Consider the following 19,318-nt stretch of genomic DNA (forward strand, 5'->3'; position numbering starts at 1 on the left):
CCTTAGAATAATTTAATTACTAAATTCTCTGCTTTCTTGGTTCTCATACTAACCAGGTACTTACTTAGAAAATAAAATGATCAATTTGGCTTCAGTAGCAGGTTATGAAAACTTGGCTTTTTCTTTTTTTTTTATTATGTTATGTTAATCACCATACATTACATCATTAGTTTTTGATGTAGTGTTCCATGATTCATTGTTTGCGTATAACACCAAGTGCTCCATTCAATACATGCCCTCTTTAATACCCATCACCAGGCTAACCCATCCCCCTACTCCCCTCCCCTCTAGAACCCTCAGTTTGTTTCTCAGAGTTCATAGTCTCTCATGGTTCATCTCCCCCTCCAATTCCCCCCCCTTCATTTCTCCCTTCCTACTATCTTCTCTTTTTTTTAACATATAATGTATTATTTGTTTCAGAGGTACAGGTCTGTGATTTAACAGTCTTACACAATTCACAGCGCTCACCATAGCACATACTCTCCCCAGTGTCTATCACCCAGCCACCCCATCCCTCCCACCCCCTACCACTCCAGCAACCCTCAGTTTGTTTCCTGAGATTAAAAATTCCTCATATCAGTGAGATCATATGATACATGACTTTCTCTGATTGACTTATTTCGCTCAGCATAATACCCTCCAGTTCCATCCACGTCATTGCAAATGGCAAAGGTAGTGATCTGAAGAGTTATGTGCACCCCAGTGTTTATAGCAGCAATGTCCACAATAGCCAAACTATGGAAAGAGCCCAGATGTCCATTGACAGATGAATGGATAAAGAAGATGTGGTATATATATACAATGGAATATTATGCAGCCATCAAAAGGAATGAAATCTTGCCATTGGCTTTAAATTATTATATATTTGAATTCTTTTACTTTTTTTTTAAATTTTTTTTTTAAGATTTTATTTATTTATTCATGAGAGACAGAGAGAGAGAGAGAGAGGCAGAGGGAGAAGCAGGCTCCCAAGGAGCAGGGAGCCCGATGCGGGACTCGATCCCAGGATGCTGGGATCATGACCTGAGCCGAAGGCAGACGCTTAACCATCTGAGCCACCCAGGCGCCCTGAATTCTTTTACTTTTTGAGATCACTGAATCTACAATTGCCAGGGACTGGCTTGTCTGTTTTGGTGACTTGAAGAAGTCAGTTAATTATCCTCCCAGTTGAATTCGGTCTACATTTGTTGACTAACTACTCTGTGCCAGGCACTGTGCCCAGTCATCAGCATGAGGAGTACCCTGAAAAGAAACTTGTCATTCATACAGATTATGTTACAGAGGGTAGTCCTGGAATAATCTAACACCCTACACAAGAGGACCATTTTCCTCAGTAGAGCTATATTTCTTAACTCCCATCCTTGCCTATTATCCTTTCTCTCAAAGCTTCTAACCATCTTTTAAATCTCAGAACCCAAGATAGAGGTAATAATAACTAATGGAAGCAAGAGGAAAGTAAAACAAGAGGATTTAGCTTGCAAAGGCTATTGACACTTCTGAGATCCATGATAGTTTCTAGAGCAGGTACATTAGCTCCCTTTCCCTTTCTTTCTTCTTAAATATGTAATCACCTCCTTTCTTTCTTCCTTCCCTCAATATACATGAGGATGAAATCAAATAATAATATACAAACTAATTAGAATAATACACAAACTAATTAGAAAAGTGGCATAAAGTAAGCATTCACTAAACATTAACTACTATTATTATCCAGCAAGTGCCAACTTGGTGGTGGTAATGTATGCTGGAAAAATTCAGAGATTAATAAAATAGTGTCCTTGCCCTCTAAATTCTCAGTCTAATGGAAGAGACAAATATGTAAATCTATAACTATACTATGATGTGAATAGAACACAGAAGTGAAGCCATTCTACCCAGGGGTGGGGGTGGAGGGAGTACCTGTGTCTACCTGGACACTTAAGGTGGGCCTGAAAGACAAGTGTGATTTTTGCCCAAAGGGAAGAGTATTCCAGACCAAGGATAAAGGATATATAAAGGCAGGGAGGCATGCAAAAGCCTGTTCTATTCAGAGTTATATATGGCTAGAACATAGGATATATGGAAGGGAGAAGTGGACAATGAAGCTGATAAAGTATGTGAGGGCAGCTATGCTAAGAATTTGGGCTTTAAATTGCACTACTGGTTATTTACCCCAAAGATACAAAAGTAGGGATCCGAAAGAGTACGTGCACCCCGATGTTTATAGCAGCAATGTCCACAATAGCCAAACTGTGGAAAGAGCCAAGATGTCCATCGACAGATGAATGGATAAAGAAGATGTGGTATATATATACAATGGAATATTATGCAGCCATCAAAAGGAATGAGATCTTGCCATTTGCAACGACGTGGATGGAACTGGAGGGTATTATGTTGAGCGAAATAAGTCAAACAGAGAAAGACATGTATCATATGACCTCACTGATATGAGGAATTCTTAATCACAGGAAACAAACTGAGGGTTGCTGGAGTGGGGGGTGGGGTGGGAGGGATGAGGTGACTGGGTGATAGACACTGGGGAGGGTATGTGCTCTGGTAAGCGCTGTGAATTGTGCAAGACTGTTGAATCTCAGATCTGTACCTCTGAAACAAATAATGCAATATATGTTAAGAAAAAAAAAAAAGAAGAAGAAGGTAGCAGGAGGGGAAGAATGAAGGGGGGGGAATCGGAGGGGTAGACGAACCATGAGAGACGATGGACTCTGAAAAACAAACTGAGGGTTCTAGAGGGGAGGGGGGTGGGAGCATGGGTTAACCTGGTGATGGGTATTGAGGAGGGCACGTTCTGAGGAGCACTGGGTGTTATGCACAAAAAATGAATCATGGAACACTATATCTAAAACTGATGATGTAATGTATGGGGATTAACATAAGAATAGAATTTAAAAAAAAAAAGAAAAGAAGAATTTGGGCTTTATCCTGAAGGCATGGGGAAATCATTGGAAGTTAGAGTGTTGTAATGTGATTTTGATTTTAGAAAGGTAATTCTTTTACTGACACTATACTTTCAACAATAGAAATTTGATAATAGCAGTATATAACTACAGAGTCTCCATTAAAGTAACAACAAAAATCCTTTGTCCCTTTTACATGAAATTAAAAGGACTCTTTAATGTAAGGACTAGTGTAACATCATTCTCTTTCCCACAGTACCTGGCCCAGTGTATTATTTATAGTAGATGTTCAACAGAGTCATTGCCTGAAAGCCAAGATAGCAAGTGGTTCACAACAAAAAAATTCTATACCTAAGCCTCTAAAACAGCTGATTTGTTCAGATATGTCTAGAGTTAGAAAGTATTCTTCCATTTTTTCTGGAAACCTAGGTATATAATTCTCTTGCATTCTTATGTTTAGTCAAATTATTTTTATCAATAATTTGAAATAAGTGGCTGTGAGACTTTTGCCTTTAAATCTTTAATGCTGTCAGAGCTAGGTTATGGCTTCTGATTTCTTGTACTGAAAAAATTACTCTTTCCATCTGACCTTTCCTTTTCCTGAAGCTTTCCCTAAATTTCCATGAACTGTAAATCTCATTAGAGTTTTATTCCCTGCTTACTAAAAGTTACAAAAGCTGAAATCAACATTTATGATGATTTAAATGGGTCATCAAACTTTTTCTGTGAAGGGTCAGGTAATATTTTTAGCTTTGAGGGCCATATACTCTCTGTACACCTACTCAACTGTGCTATTGTAGCACAAAAGGAATCATACATAATACGTCATGACTATGCTCCAGTAAAACTTTTATTTTCAGAACCAGGCCACAGGCCAGTTTTGGCCCTAAGACCATAGTTTGTTCACCTATGATTGAAAAGAAGCTTTCTCTTCCTGTCTTATCTACTTTCAGGAAGGAATCCTAACTAGAGAAGTAGCAACCGAATGTAAAAGATTTTACTGGAGACCATTACATCATTTCTGTTACATACACACACACACACACACACACACACACCCAAAAAATCTCCAGAGCATTTGGCTGGACTTTCCATGTAATGGGCCTGCCATATGGGAGAGGAAATACATTTTTCTCTCTCTGTTATCTTTCTCAGAGTGTATGCTCTCAATGGACATGTTCCTATGTGAGCAGTCTACATGACCACTTAGGAACCTATTGTGGGGTCTCAATTCAAAAGCACGGGTCTTGTCTCTCAAACTTCTGCCTGGCTGCTGATGGATTAAGTCCTAATCCTAGTAGTATTTAAGTATTCTTCTCTACCCATGTATATGAACTTCTCCCATTTATGGCTTTCCTGCAAGCAAAAAAAATCCCAACCACTTGTCACTTAAACAATATTAGATATGTTACCTTCAAGCAAAGAGATTCTTGCTTTCTGTAAGATGCCCTTCTTAAACAGTGCTTTTCAAAATTAAATGTGCATAGGAATCACCTGGAGATCTTATTAAAATTTATGTTCTGCTTTCATCAATCTGGAATGGGGCCCAAGAAATTCTGCATTTCTGACAAGCTTCCAGTTATTTTCAGTCTGCTTGTCATTGAATCACACTTTGGCAAGGTTTTAACTACTACTTCTGTTACTACAGCCCAGTCATTCAAGGTCTTATCATTGGATTAGCAGAATCGAGAATCAGAGCTGGTGTTTTTCAGGTGAGGTGGCATTCAAAGCTCTACTCCTTGATTATGGGACTTCAACCAATTGATATGTTTATTCAGCTTAGTAGTTTCTAACTAGAGGTTACCATTTGAAATGGTCTTACCCATTTAATATTATCTCATACTAGAAAATTCAAAAGCATTATCTCTTTGAGTATTGCTCCCTTTTCTATACTACCCTCTTCTAGAATTCCTAGCAGATGCATATTAGACACTCTGATTATATCCTCTGTGTCTTTTAACTTCTCTGTCATATTTTATTTCTCTGTATCTCTCTGTGTTGCAATTTAGGTGATTTTTTCACATTACTTCCACTTCATTAATTCTCTCTTCACCTGTGTCTAAGCTGCTGTTTAATCCATCCATTAATTTTCTAGTATTATTAATCATTTATTTTCTAAAGCTATTTTGGAGTATAATTGATACATAATAAACTGAACCTATAAAAAGTAAACAACCTAAAAGTTTCTGCCATATTTATACTCATTAAACTCTTACTACAATCAAAATAGTGAACCTGTTCATATCCATCACTCTCAAAAGTTTCCTCATATACCTTTGCAGTCACTTCCTCCTGTATCTACCTGCCAACCTTCCAAGTCCCATGCAAGCACTGATCTTTCTGTTACTGTAGATTTGTTTGCGTCTTCTCAAATTTTATAAAAAACTGTATCATACAGAATATATTCTTCAGTGTGGCTTCTTTCACTTAGCCTAATTATTTGAGATTCATTCATGTTGTTGCATGTATCAATAATTCATTCCATTGAATTGGTTAGTAATATTCCACTATATGGATATACAGAAATTTTATTATATTTTTTAGTTCTAATATTTTTTAATATAAGTAGAATTTACATAACATAGTTAATTACTATAATGTGTGTCATTCAGTGTATTCACAATGTTGTGCAATGACCATTCAGCAATATTAACAATGGTACCTTTCAGAATAATTTAACAATTGCATTTTAAAATTTTGCATAAATGCCTTTTTAAGACCAGTTTTTAAACAGCAAAATAGCTTAAATATGCTATATTTTTCTTTCTGATTAGCTCATCTCTCTCACACACACATGCACACACACATGCACACAGAATGCTTGAATATTCACCCATACTAAATAGCAATATTCCAACAGACCTAAATGCTTTATTCATTGTTAGCTATCCTGGATCCTAAAATAGGCTACTAACATGTAGGACAAGTCTTCCCTCCAGTAGCCACTGAGTAATATGATGGCTATTTGTGCTTATAAGGTAACTGCCTCCCACTCTCTGAAGTCCTATGAAGAGGAATCATTACATTATGACAGAAGTTCCAATACCTGTCTGCTCTGAACAAGCAGTGGTTCAGTGAAAGCACCTACTGCCACTTTCAGTGGTGTTTGTATTTTTTCACATTTTTTTGTCCATTCACCTATTGACAGACATTTGGATTATTTCCTAGTTTGGGACTATTACAAATAAAGCTGCTATGAACAGTTGTATATAAGTTTTTGTATATGCTCTCATTTGTCTTGGATAACCACCTAGGTGTAGAATGACTAGCTTATATAGTAAGTATATGCTTAATTTTTTAAAAACTGCTAAAAGTGTTTTCCAAAGTGGTCGCACCATTTTATCATGAGTGCATGAGAGAGAGTTCCAGTGCTCTACATCCTTGTTAGCCCTAGGAATGGTTAATCTTTTTAAATTTAAGACATTCTAGTAGACTCTATATAGTAGTGCCTTCTTGTAGTTTGAATTTGCATTTTCCTAGTGATTAATGAGATCAAGCTGCTTTTCATGTGCTTCCTTGCTGTCCATATGTCTTTATTTTTGTCCACTTTTTAAATGGGATTATTTGTTATTTTTGGATTTTGAGTTACCTGTTCTAGATAGAAGTTCTTTATTTGATAAGTAATTTGCAAAGATTTTTCTCCCAGTTTGTATCTTAATTTTCATTATCATTTTCAACTCTCTTTAAGAGAGCAGAAGTTTTTAATTTTGATGAAGTCCAATTTAGATTTTTTTTAAATCTGTCCCGCTTTTAGGTCATATCTGAGAAATATTTGCCTAATTCAAGGTAACTATTTTTTCTATATTTCTCCTAAAAGTATTATAACTTTAGATTTTATACTAAGGTCTATGATCCATTTGAGTTAAATTTTATATATAGTATGAAGTATGGATTGAAGTTCTTGGGGATGGAGGGAGACATGGATATCTCATAGTTCCACCACTATTTGTTGCAAAGACTATCCTTTCCATTGAACTGCCTTTACATCTTTGTCAAGAATCAGTTGATTATATATGCATAGATCTCTATCTGGACTCCATTCTAATCCATGACTCTTTAATCCATGAAAATGGATGTATTTCTCCATTTATTTAGGTCTAATTTCTCTCAGCAGTATTTTGTAATTTTCAGTGTACATCTTTTTGTCAAATTTATTCCTAAGTACTTCACATATTTTATGCTATTATAAGTGGTATTTTTAAAAATTGTAAATTCTGTTTGTTGCTAGTATATAGAAATGAGGTGTTGTATATCAATTTTATATCTTGCAATCTTACCAAAATCACTTATTAGTTCTAATCGCTTTTTGGTAGAATCCATATAATTTTCCATATCTCTAATCATTTTATTTGTGATAAAGAGAGTTGTACATCTTCCTTTTCATTCTAGATGTCGTTTATTTCCTTTTCTTGCCTTAGACTTGAGAATCAATCAGTGTGATTCACCATATGATTATCTCAGTGGATGTAGAAAAAACATTAGGCTAAAGCTAATCCATTACTGATAGAAACTTTCTGTAAAATAGGAAAAGAGTAGAACCTGATAAAGAACATCTATTAAAAAAAAAAAAAAGAACCTACAAGCTAATACTTACTGGTGAAAGACTGAATGTTTTTTTACTAAAATCAGGAAAAAGGCAGGAATGTCTGTTCATATCACTTCTATTCACCATTGAATTAGAGATCTAGCCAGTCTAATAAGCAATAACTCTCCATTCTGCTCCCTTCAGTTCCTAGTAATCTCTGATTTACTTTCTGTTTCTATGAATCTACCTACTCTAAGTAACTTATGTTAAGTGGAAACATACAATATTTGTCCTTTTCTGTCTGACTTCTTTTAGTATAATGCCTTTAATGTTTATCCATGTTATAGTATGTATCAGGACTTCCTTCCTTTTATGGCTGAATAATATTCCATTGTATCTGTATACCACATTTTGTGTATCCATTCATCTGTTTATAACACTTAGGTGGCTAGTGTGAATAGTGCTGCTATGAACATGTACTTATTGGCCACTTATATATCTTCTATTGAGAAATGTCTTTTCAAGTCCTTTGCCCATTTTTTGATTGGATTGTTCATTTTTGTTGTTGTTAACTTATAGGGGTCCTGGATATTAAACTCTTATCAGATAATATGATTCACAAATATTTTCTTCCACTCTGTGAATTGCCTTTTCACTCTCTTGGTAGTGTCTTTCGATGCACAGAAGTTTTTAATTTTGATGATACCTAACTTATTTATTTCTTTTTATTGCCTATGCTTTCATTGTCATACTAAAGAAATCATTGCCTAATCCAAGGTCATGAAGATTTTTCACCTATATTTTCTTATAAAATGTTTATAGTTTTAACTCTTAATTTTAGGTCTTTGATCCATTTTGAGTTGATTTTTTTTTAAAGATTTTATTTATTTATTTGAGACAGAGAGAATGAGAGAGAGAGAGAGCACATGAGAGGGGGGAGGGTCAGAGGGAGAAGCAGGCTCCCCGCCGAGCAGGGAGCCTGATGCGGGACTCGATCCCAGGACTCCAGGATCATGACCTGAGCCGAAGGCAGTCGCTTAACCAACTGAGCCACCCAGGCGCCCGAGTTGATTTTTTTATGAGGTTTAAAGTTAGGGCCAGGGGCGCCTGGGTGGCTCAGTCATTAAGCGTCTGCCTTCGGCTCAGGTCATGATCCCAGGGTCCTGGGATCGAGCCCCGCGTCGGGCTCCCTGCTCAGCGGGAAGCCTGCTTCTCCCTCTCCCATTCTCCCTGCTTGTATTCCCTCTCTCGCTATGTCTCTCTCTGTCAAATAAAGAAATAAAATCTTTTAAAAAAATAAATAAATAAAATAAAGTGAGGGCCCAACTTCATTCTTTTGTAGCTTTCCCAGCACCATTCATTGAAAAGACTGTCCTTTCTCCCTTTGAATGGTCTTGACACTCTTGTCAAAAATAAATTTATTGGGGCGCCTGGGTGGCTCAGTCCTTAAGCATCTGCCTTTGGCTCAGGTCATGGTCCCAGGGTCCTGGGATCGAGCCCTGCATTGGACTCCCTGCTCAGCGGGAAGCCTGCTTCTCCCTCTCCCACTCCCCTGCTTGTGTTCCCTCTCTCACTGTGTCTCTCTCTGTCAAATAAATAAATAAAATCTTTAAATAAATAAATAAATTTATCATGTATGTGAGTTTATTTCTGGGCTCTCTATTCCATTGGTCTAAATATCTGTCCTTCTGCCAGTACTATAATGGTTTTTATTATTATTATTATTATTTGAAGTATAATTAACATGCATTGTTATATTAGTTTCAGGTATACAGTATAATAATTTAATAATTCTGTACATTACTCAGTGTTCATCATGGTAAGTGTATTCTTAATCCCCTTTATCTGTTTCACCCATCTTACCTACCTACCTCCCCATTAGCAGTTTGTTCTCTGTACTTAAGTCTGTTTTTTTGTCTCTTGTTTGTTTTGTTTTTTTAGATTCCACATGTGAGTGAAATCCTATGGTATTTGTCTTTTCTTTGTTTAACTTATTTCATTTAGCAATATATCATCTAGGTCCTCCATATTGTTGCAGATGGCAAGATCTCATTCTTTTGCATGACTGAGTAATATTGCATTATAGTTAAGAATGGATAAATTACTACAGTGTTTTTACTACTGTAGCTTTATAGAAAGTTTGGGAATAAGGAAATATGAGTTCTCCAACTTTGTTATTTTTCAAGATTGTTTTGGCTATTTGGGGTCCTTTGAGTTTCCATATGAATTTTAGAATGGGTTCTTCTGTTTCTTTAAAAAATGCCACTGAGGGGGCGCCTGAATGGCTCAGTTGTTAAACATCTGCCTTTGGCTCAGGTCATGAGCCCCGCATCTGGCTCCCTGCTCAGTGGGAAGCCTACTTCTCCCTCTCCCACTCCCCCTTCTTGTGTTCCTTCTCTCGCTTTCTCTCTCTGTCAAATAAATAAGTATAATCTTTAAAAATAAAATAAAATGATAAATAAAAAATGCCATTGGTATACACTCAATTGTTTCTTAAGAAATTTAAATAGTAAGAAAAAAATGTCTCTTAATTTACCCACAAAGCTCCCATTTCTAGTCCTCCTCTGTGTAGATCCAGATTTCCATCTGGTTGGTATGATTTTCTTTCTACCTGAAGGACTTCCTTTAACTTTTACTGTAGTACACATGCTGGTGACTAATTCTTTACGCTTTGTATATCTGAAAAAGTCTTTTTATTTCATCTTCAATTGAAAGGTATTTTTACTGAATATAGAATTCTTAGTTGACACATTGTTTTCTTTCAGTGCTTTAAAGATGTTGCTCCATTGTCTTATCACTTGCACGGTTTCTGAGAAGTCTGCTTTCATTCTTAATTTATTCCCCTATACATATCATGTCTTCTCTGGTTTCAAGATTTTTCTTTTTCTTTTTAATTTTATGCAATTTGGTTATGCTGTTCCTGGATGTAGCTTTCTTCATGTTTCTTTCACCTGGTGTTCATTTAGATTCTTAGATCTGTGGCTTTTTAGTTTTTATCAAATTCAGAATACTTTTGGCCGTCATTTCTTAAAATAAGGTTTCTCTCCCTCCTCCCCCACACCGTATTCCCAGACTCCAATTATACTAATACTATACTGCCAAAAGTTATCCCATAGATAACTTTCCAGTTCCCTACCTTGCTTAGGTCCAAAATAAAATCTTCTGGTTTCAATTGGTCCTCTAGGTTACCAAAATGGGTAATCTACCTTGTCAGATTCTATATTACCTCCTCATTTGCAGCACTAATTTTTCAGTTTCCTCTTTATTTCTGGTACCCAGGTATTTCTCTTTCTTTGCTTCTTACCTTCTTGCATGCTAAGTAATACTTTTTAAATATCTTTGTTATATTTTATCTAACTCTAAGTATTTATATTGAGAGAATTTCAAGTTATCTTGGTCCATACCTTTTCGGGGATACATATCAGGGCCATTTCCCTGCTTACCAGGTTTTACTTATCAGGGCAAAGAGCAAGGTGTACATTCTGACCTGGGCATTCAAGAAGAACAGATAAATAACAAATACCATATGTGTATATATGTATGTGCATACTTGTATATGTATTTGGTAAGTATTTGAGACAAGCCTAACCACTATAGGCTGCTTCAGTTTGATAATTTAGAATTTTGCATTAGTCTTTTGGGTATTAACTGATGATTACTAATTTTAAACACTACCAAGGAGTAACAAGTTACACCTAAATTCCATTTCTGTTTAAGCTGCTCATTTAGGAACCATTTGACAGCTGAGAATGTTTTCATTAATTTTAATGGGTTGTAGAAAAATATGACTCAATGGCTACTGTCTCAGAGAACTATACCGAGCCACCTACTATGTCACAGTGGGAAAAAAACATAGGCTTTGGGGTGAGAAAGACTAGGTTTGAATTCTAATTTTTGCACTTCTTAACAAGTCATTATAATACTCAGGATAAGAAATACATGTAGATAAACATTACTAGTTTGAATACTTAGAAGCTCCAGAACTTCCATTCATTCATCAAACAGATACGTATTTAATGCTTGCCATATATAAGATGGTACCCTAGATGCCATAGGGAATAGAAGGACATATCAAATGGAGTCTTTTCCCTCTCGGAGCTTACAGCTCAGGTAGGGAACAGTGAGACAAATATATAAATGAGTGTAGCACAAAGCAGTATGAGAGCAGTGACAGGTATGCTATAAATGAAAGGCTCTAGTGGAGGCTATCACTTCATTCTGAGCAATCCAGCTTCACATTTTGGTGTGATAAAGAGTATTTTGATGCCAAATAGCCCAAGCCATAGCCCAAGCAGCACCTGAGACCTATTTCTGAACTTGATTATCCAGCTGTTCTACTTCCACACAACATACATGTATTTCTAGTCACTTTGTCTAATCTGTCCACTCAGATTTAGCAAGGGGAAACTCCACAAGGACTGTATTTGTACGACACCGGAGAAGTTCCAAGAGGCACATCTATAGAATATGAGAACAAGTTTGTACATGAAATGTTAACCACAACACCTGGAATTTTCTTTTTAAAAATCTAATTGTATAGAATAATATGGGGGAGATGCCTGAGCAGTGTTCTCTAAATCCCCAGATTGGAGATGACAGTGAACAGGACAATTAGAGAAACAAGTATAAAATCTACAAGACAGAAAAGAAGAAATGGTAGCCATTCACAAGCAACTACCAAACACATAAAAAGCTCTGACCATGATAAGTTTAGAAAAATTCATCCTGAGCCACATGCCTGAGCTAGCCCTTCTATTTGCGATAGTCAGGGAGAGCTGTGAGCAAAGGAAAGAGCATTGGATTGCAGCTGGGAGGGGAGAGGAAGCTGTCAGGAGATCTGGATTCAAGTCTAAGCTCTGCCACCTAATGGGTAGTCTTGTATAAATCCTTTATCCTCATATGATTTCAGTTTCTTCATCTATATAGTAGCTCTTTTGTACATGTTGGTCTCTTATATTTCTAAAAGTGTATGAAAAGCTGGTAGATTTTTTTTTTAAGATTTTATTTATTTATTTGACAGAGAGAGACACAGCGGGAGAGGGAACACAAGCAGGAGGAGTGGGAGAGGGAGAAGCAGGCCTCCCGCTGAGCAGGGAGCCCAATGTGGGACTCGATCCCAGGACCCTGGGATCATGACCTGAGCCGAAGGCAGACGCTTAACGACTGAGCCACCCAGGTGCCCCAAGCTGGTAGATTTTTAATGACAGAGATGACGGAGCAGGAACTATTCCAGGTGGAAAGAGAGTGACAGTATTTAAGGAACAAAAGGAAAATAATAGAAAACTTGAACACTGAAATCTTCACAGTAAGTCAGTAGGCTCCATAAAATAATGATGAAGGTGATCCAAGGATGACTATCTGTGTCTTCCCTTAGTAAACTATGGCCTGTCTCTGTATCCTCAGTGCTAGTGTGATGCCTAATATAAAAGGAGAGGGGTGGGGGGAAGGAAGGAAGGAAGCAAGTTAGCCTGTTCAGGAAGTCCTCTCACAACAGGTGCCACATTTTGTGGCAGAGGTCCCTGTATTTAATGGCTTTTCATATCTGCAACAGTCTGTTTTAAAACAGAGCTGTTTACTTAGAATGCTTTTATTATCAACTATATTTGTGTTCAAAGGGCTTCCAGCTGTGGTAGCTTTTAGAAGGTCCCTTTGTTGTGTGTACATAGTGTCATAACGTGTCATTTCTGCCCAGCCAGTTGATTTCATTGACTCAGATGGGGCTGCTTTGTGGATGAGCTGTCTTCTTCCTTCTTAATTTTTACTGCAGACAATAAATATTTTATGCATGGAAAGACAATTTATTTATTCAACAAATGCTTATTAAACACCTCCCCAAAACTAGGCAATGTGTGAAACACTTGGAATATAGAGGTGTATAATATAGGCAAGGTCCCTGCCTTTACGATGCTTACAGTGTCATGGGGGAATCTCACATTAAGTAAATGATTATATGATAATTAATTAATTGCAATTGTGATAAATGTTTTAAAGGGAAAGTACAGAATGTTACAAGAGAAACTTTAACTAATTTGGAGGGCCAGGGTCAAGAAAGTGATGTAAAATTAAAATTTTAGACATCCTAAGTGTTTCTCCATTTGAAATATAGAAAGATAATATTCCCATAGGTTATACTGATTGTATTAGGGATTTCTGAATTTGGAAAGATAGACTTGTCCACAGAGGCATAAAATCCTTAGAAATCCAGTCCTTTAATTTAATAAATGACTGAAAAGGGACACGTTATTTATCCTAGAACACACAGCTTGCTACTGGCAGGGATTGGACTTAAACACAGATCTGCTAATCGCACCCCCCCCATTACCTCTCCTCAGTGACTTAAAAAAATAAAGACATTATATATCAAATATAGATCAACCATGGCCAAATTAACTATTAAGTGGCCATGGTGTACAAACTTGGATATTGAGTGGGAGAAGGAATTCAAAGTAATGAATTAAGCAAATGCTAATATAAATAGAAATGCACAAAATATACCTTATCAGGCTGATTGTATCTGGTCACAGTAAAACCTAATGTATATACCAAAGTGGGAAATATCCAGCTGGAATTAGTGAAAATATATTTAAAGGTATATGCTTCTATTTCTCTAAAATATAAATACTAATGGCTTAGTACATGTCTCCAAATAGATGTTTTTAAAACCTATTTTTATTCATGTGTAATATTATATGACATGTAAATTATCCTTGAATGCTTTGCAGCCTGAGTGGTCTCTCAGGTAGTTAAATATTATTCCTGAAACTGTGTTCCACCATATAATTCACATAGCATACCCTTTCATCATAGATAATACAGCAATTAGCTTTAGGCCAGCAACTTATAATTCTTCCAGATTTTTTATTTAAAAGATTGGGAATCAGTGAAATGTTACTATTTATATCAGAGATTTTGGGATTAGTTGAATCATTGAAACTAAAAGGAGATTGAGACTTCAGAGAGAAGGCCAGTCTTGAATAGGTATCAGTGAGAGCACCTAAGTATATACTGACTTGGGGAGCCAAAAACTTAGAAAGTACTAAGTTAAACCATATGAAATTTCCATTTTTAGAGGTCAAAAACAGTCAAATATTGGTGACTTTATATGATTCGCTCAGCTATTACACAAAATGGCCCAAAAGGGAACCTATATTCTAATGTCAACAGGTGTGGCTATTTATTAAATTTAAGTACATGTACATTGGCTATACTTCAAAATTTAACAAATGAGAAATTACGGTAGTTGAATGAACTTTTAATTTCATATGAAGTAACGATTTAAATGTAGGTAGATGACACAATCACTTCAGAAGCTAAAAATGTTTTAAAAGATCTCCAACTTGGATAACTGCTAAGTCATCCACACTTCATGAGTGTGAGCGTTGTGGGGAATACTTAGTTCAATAACCAAGCTTCACTGGTGTGATGTGGACTGTAGTTAACCAGGGTATTTTGCTTTCAGCCGCTTCTTATGCTGACCAGAGGCTTACTTTCTAGTCCTTTACTCTCTCCCAGTCCTTAGCCCCAGTGGTGACAGTCTCCAAGTTTATCTTAGAAAAATCAGGAGAAAAGGGGAAGGGAACTAATCATTGTAAAAATGAACTGTCAGGTGCTTTGCAAGACAGTTTATGTATTATTGCATTTAATTCTCACAACAACCCTATAAAACAAATACTATTTCTATTTTACAGTTGAAGAAACTGAGATCCAGAGAGGTTAAATAACTTGCCCAAGGTCACAGTTTATAAGTGGTAGAGCTAGGCTCCAGACATTCTTATTTCACTATCTGCTGTGCTGCTCTTCTTGCTTGTTTGCTTATTTCTAACCTATATACTTTAGAAGTGCCTTATTTAATTCTAATAAATTCACACAGGAGTAGACAAGGGGATTATCATTGTTTTCTTCTTTTAAAAAAGTAATATAGTAAAACACATTTGAATCTTTTCCTTTCTTCTAAGGATGAACGTGAAGCCAGAGAAAATGTGAAGAGAGAGCAAGATGAGGCCTATCGCCTTTCACTTGAGGCTGACAGAGCAAAGGTAGGTTTGGTCAAAGGACTTCTGAGATAAAGAACTCAATCCTAAATAGTCTTTTATTATTTAATTGCCAGTCCTTTTATCACTTTGATCCCTAAGAATGTTGGGTTTGCAATGGAGTAAGCTAGATTCAATTAACAGAACATAATTCTACCCTTGGTTCTTAAAGAATGGTTCATTTGACAACAAAAAGTTTTTTAAGAATCATGAAATATGAAAACAAAAATGGGCCTAATATTTATTTTCCTTGTCTTTTAATCAGTCTGTGGTAAAAACCTAGCAATGTTTTAAAAGCTCTTCATGTGATTTCTACTGTGCAATCAGGGTTGAGAACACTGAGAACCATTAATTTATTTAATATTTCTTGAGTACCTACTTCTCTACTGGGCATTGAAGGAGAGGGAAATGAATAAGCCACAGTTTCTGCCCTCAAAAGAAGGCTCACAATATGGTGTAGAATAGATTAACTCAAAAACACAGTTAGCTATAATACTTACACAAGGGTCCTAAAAGTCATAAGGGAAGCCCTGAGTTTTTTGAGAGATTAGTGAACAGGAGTTTCAGTGGAAAGTCTGTTCCAGCTTTTCTGGAGAGCTAATAAGTGGGAATCTATTGGAGAGGGTTTCATGAAAGAGGTTGTATATGTGTACTAAGTAGAAAAAAGGGGTAGGAGACAAGAGGTGGTATATGCTAGCCGCAAGGAGCCAGAAAGCATGGGTGCATGATAGAAGCTGATGTGACTAGAGCTTGATATTTGGGTACAGGAGAAGTAGCAGAAAAGACCAGAAAGGAAGACCAGAGAAAGGTCTTCTGATGGATCTTGAATGCCACACTACCCAGAACTACCCAGGTGTTTGAATGGGTACTCAACATGAGCTGAGAGCTATGCTTTGTTGTTGCTTCCATTTCCATTCTTGTTCCAGAAAAAAACATTTCTATTATCACAGTGCTGGGAGTGAGTTCTTTTTTTTTTCTTCTCCTTTTTAAGTAAACCAGTGTTTATTGAGTGCTGGCTTCCTTTCTCTTTCATTGACAGAGGGAAGCTCATGAGAGAGAGATGGCAGAACAGTTTCGTTTGGAGCAGATTCGCAAAGAACAAGAAGAGGAACGTGAGGTAGGCATAATTTCAAGTAACATTATTCAAAAGCTAGGTTTATTTCCACTGCAGTTGATAACTGAGGCTGTTAATATTTCTTATGACTTCTTTCCACCTTTTCCAGACTCGTTTTAGTATGGAAAACCTAACCTTTCCTTAAAAGAATCATTCCTGCTCTCTTGTGTGGAACTCTTAGAAAGCTTGACCTTGTACTAGATTCATGGTTTTCTGTTGTTTTCAATTGCTTTTCCCTTTTCTTGCATGACCAGTGCTCGCATCCCTCTTGGATATTGTTTCATCCCAAGAATACAGAGACTGTATTTTCTGCCCTTTCCCAGTCTTCATTTTCCCCACCAAAAAACACTGTGAGTTACTTCTGTGACATCTTGCACTGGGCCCCTATGTATGGGAAATCCATTTAACATGGTTTATTTTTACCCCCAAGTTCATGTCATGTTCATAATAATAGAATTTTTCATTCACTCATCTTGCAAATATTTTTTTGAATACTTAGTACATCCCAAAATCTGTTAGGGGGTAGGGATACAGATGTGGGTCATCCCCACCAGGAGTTCATAGTCTTCTAAAAATAGAATTACAAAACTATGTGTAAAAGTTGTAACAGAGATTTGCCTAAAGTGCAGTGGGAACAAAGAGAAGGGGTGTCACAAAAACAGATTTTTAGAACTTTTTCGAGACATGGGATTAATAGCAAGATTTACTTATAAAAAGAGAAAGCCATCTAACAAGTGATGGAAAGGCCCAAAGGGCCCTAATTTGAGCTGAGGAAAACTCTATTAGTCATCATTCCCGGTCAGAGGATGTTACCTAGCACTTATTCGATATATGTTTTTTGAAGAAGAACTATGCTAAACACTGAAAGAGAAACAGAAGATAATAAAACAGTTTCTGCCTGCAAGAAGAGATTGCATCTTGTAGGGAAGATACAGCATGTCTACAAGTAACAGCAAATCAAGGAAAAACTGTGCCAAATAACATAGAAGTAAGAGCAAAATACTTAGAGAGTTCATTGGCAAAGTAAAAATCTGTTAAGCTTTGAGAAACAGACCACACTATAGAAGTAGTGATATTTGAGTCAGGTCTTGAAAGATGTATAATATTTCATGGTTTGGAAATCAAAGTTTATTCATCTTCATACACATTATTAAGTGCCTATCACATATGTACAAGATACTGTGCCTGACAAACCCTGGTCTCTGTACACTGAGGACTCTTAGTAATGGAAGGTAGAAAATATTTTATTGAACATCTTCTGTGTATCAAGTACTTTTCTAGCTGCTTTACATATGCTTACTCATTGACCATTAAAACAAGCTACAAGGTTAGAGACTTCTTTACAAGTGAGAAAACTGAAGCTCATTGAAAAGTCACACATAGAAATGGAAAAACAGCTGAGATTCTCACCTAGGTCTTTATTGGTCTAAAGTCCATGCTCTTTCACTTACTCCATTCCAGTACAAGGTCATATATCATTCTGTGTGTCTATAGGAATCATGTTTGCAGAGTTTTACAAAAGTTAAGAGACAGATTTGTCATTATGCTTTTAGGCTATTTCAAGAAATATAGTTTAAAAATTTAGGACTCTCGTTCTTTCCTGTTCTTTCACAATGCACATGCTGTCTCTCAATAGTGTATCTTCAACCATATACTTGATAAATGTCAAGTGTACTCAATTAACTGCATGTCCTGGATCTAGAGCTTGATGGTACATGTACTTTCTTCTGATGGTTTACCTTTTTTACCCTGGGCTAAAATTTTTTCTCTTTCCCAATACAGATAAAGCCTGTTCTCTCATAGAAGACCCCATAAACATCCTTTAGCATACCTCAACATATATGTTCCCGCTGTAAACATGTGAGAGGGTGGGGCACAGAGGGAGGGAGAACAAGTCGTATTTTGCAACTAGTCGTTATTATACTTAAAGTCCAAAAAAACCAAGTTCAGCTAGTGCTCCAGAGAGTCACAAATAAAGACTCTTATAAATCCCACCATTAAGAAACTATTTATCTTCTGTGTATCTTGATTTAATTAAGTCTTATCCAAACTTATTTGACCCTTTTCTTTGTGGAGCACCAATTAACATATTTCAGCACGCTCATGTACAACAAACAGTTCTTTGGGAAAGCTGGTATTGTGCAACCTCTGAAGAAACTGAGACTCAGGAAGATTATACAGTTTGCCTATGGTCACCAAACTGGTTGGATACATAATCTGGACTAGAAGCCTGGTCACCTGACTTTTCACAGTAATATTGCCTCTCCTTCTAACCAGAAATCCTAACCCATATAATTGTATTGAAAAACAAGAATGGTTTTATTATCTTAATTATCTCTAGTATTTCAAAATCCTTTGGAAAGATGGAAGTATTGTGTAGTCAGATCACCTTGGTTACAGGGAAATTCCTTAGTGGTTGGTCTCGCTTTGTTGTAGTGAAATCAGTAAATTAAAGTCCTAGAAGAAAACAAAATCTTCATGATCTTGAGTTAAGCCACGATTTCTTAGATCTGACACCAAAAGTATAATCCATAAAATAACAAGTGTCTAAATTAGACTAAATCAAAATTAAGAACTTCTACTGTTCAAACGACACTGTTAAGAAATTCAAAAGACTGGGGAGCCTGGGTGGCTCAGACGGTTAAGCATCTGCCTTCGGCTCAGGTCATGATCCCAGGGTCCTGGGATCGAGCCCCACATTGGGCTCCCTGCTGAGCGGGGAGCCTGCTTCTCCCTCTCCCTCTGTCTGCTGCTT

At 36.6% G+C, this 19,318-nt stretch overlaps 1 protein-coding gene across 2 annotated transcripts in view; it reads left to right on the top strand.

Annotated features, from left to right (window-relative positions):
- Positions 1-19,318, top strand: part of FAF1 (Fas associated factor 1) — a 500,825-nt gene that overhangs the window by 434,025 nt on the left and 47,482 nt on the right. For both annotated transcript variants that reach the window (XM_064589173.1, XM_064589174.1), the window contains exons 16-17: positions 15,375-15,455; positions 16,489-16,566. In XM_064589173.1, coding sequence (XP_064445243.1) covers positions 15,375-15,455; positions 16,489-16,566 — 159 coding nt within the window. The remainder of the gene's footprint in view (positions 1-15,374; positions 15,456-16,488; positions 16,567-19,318) is intronic.

The sequence above is a fragment of the Mirounga angustirostris genome, unplaced genomic scaffold (genome assembly GCF_029215605.1).
Source record: "Mirounga angustirostris isolate CCGP_5_RB_7025 unplaced genomic scaffold, mMirAng1.0.hap1 SCAF_4, whole genome shotgun sequence".
Classification (NCBI taxonomy): Eukaryota; Metazoa; Chordata; class Mammalia; order Carnivora; family Phocidae; genus Mirounga; species Mirounga angustirostris.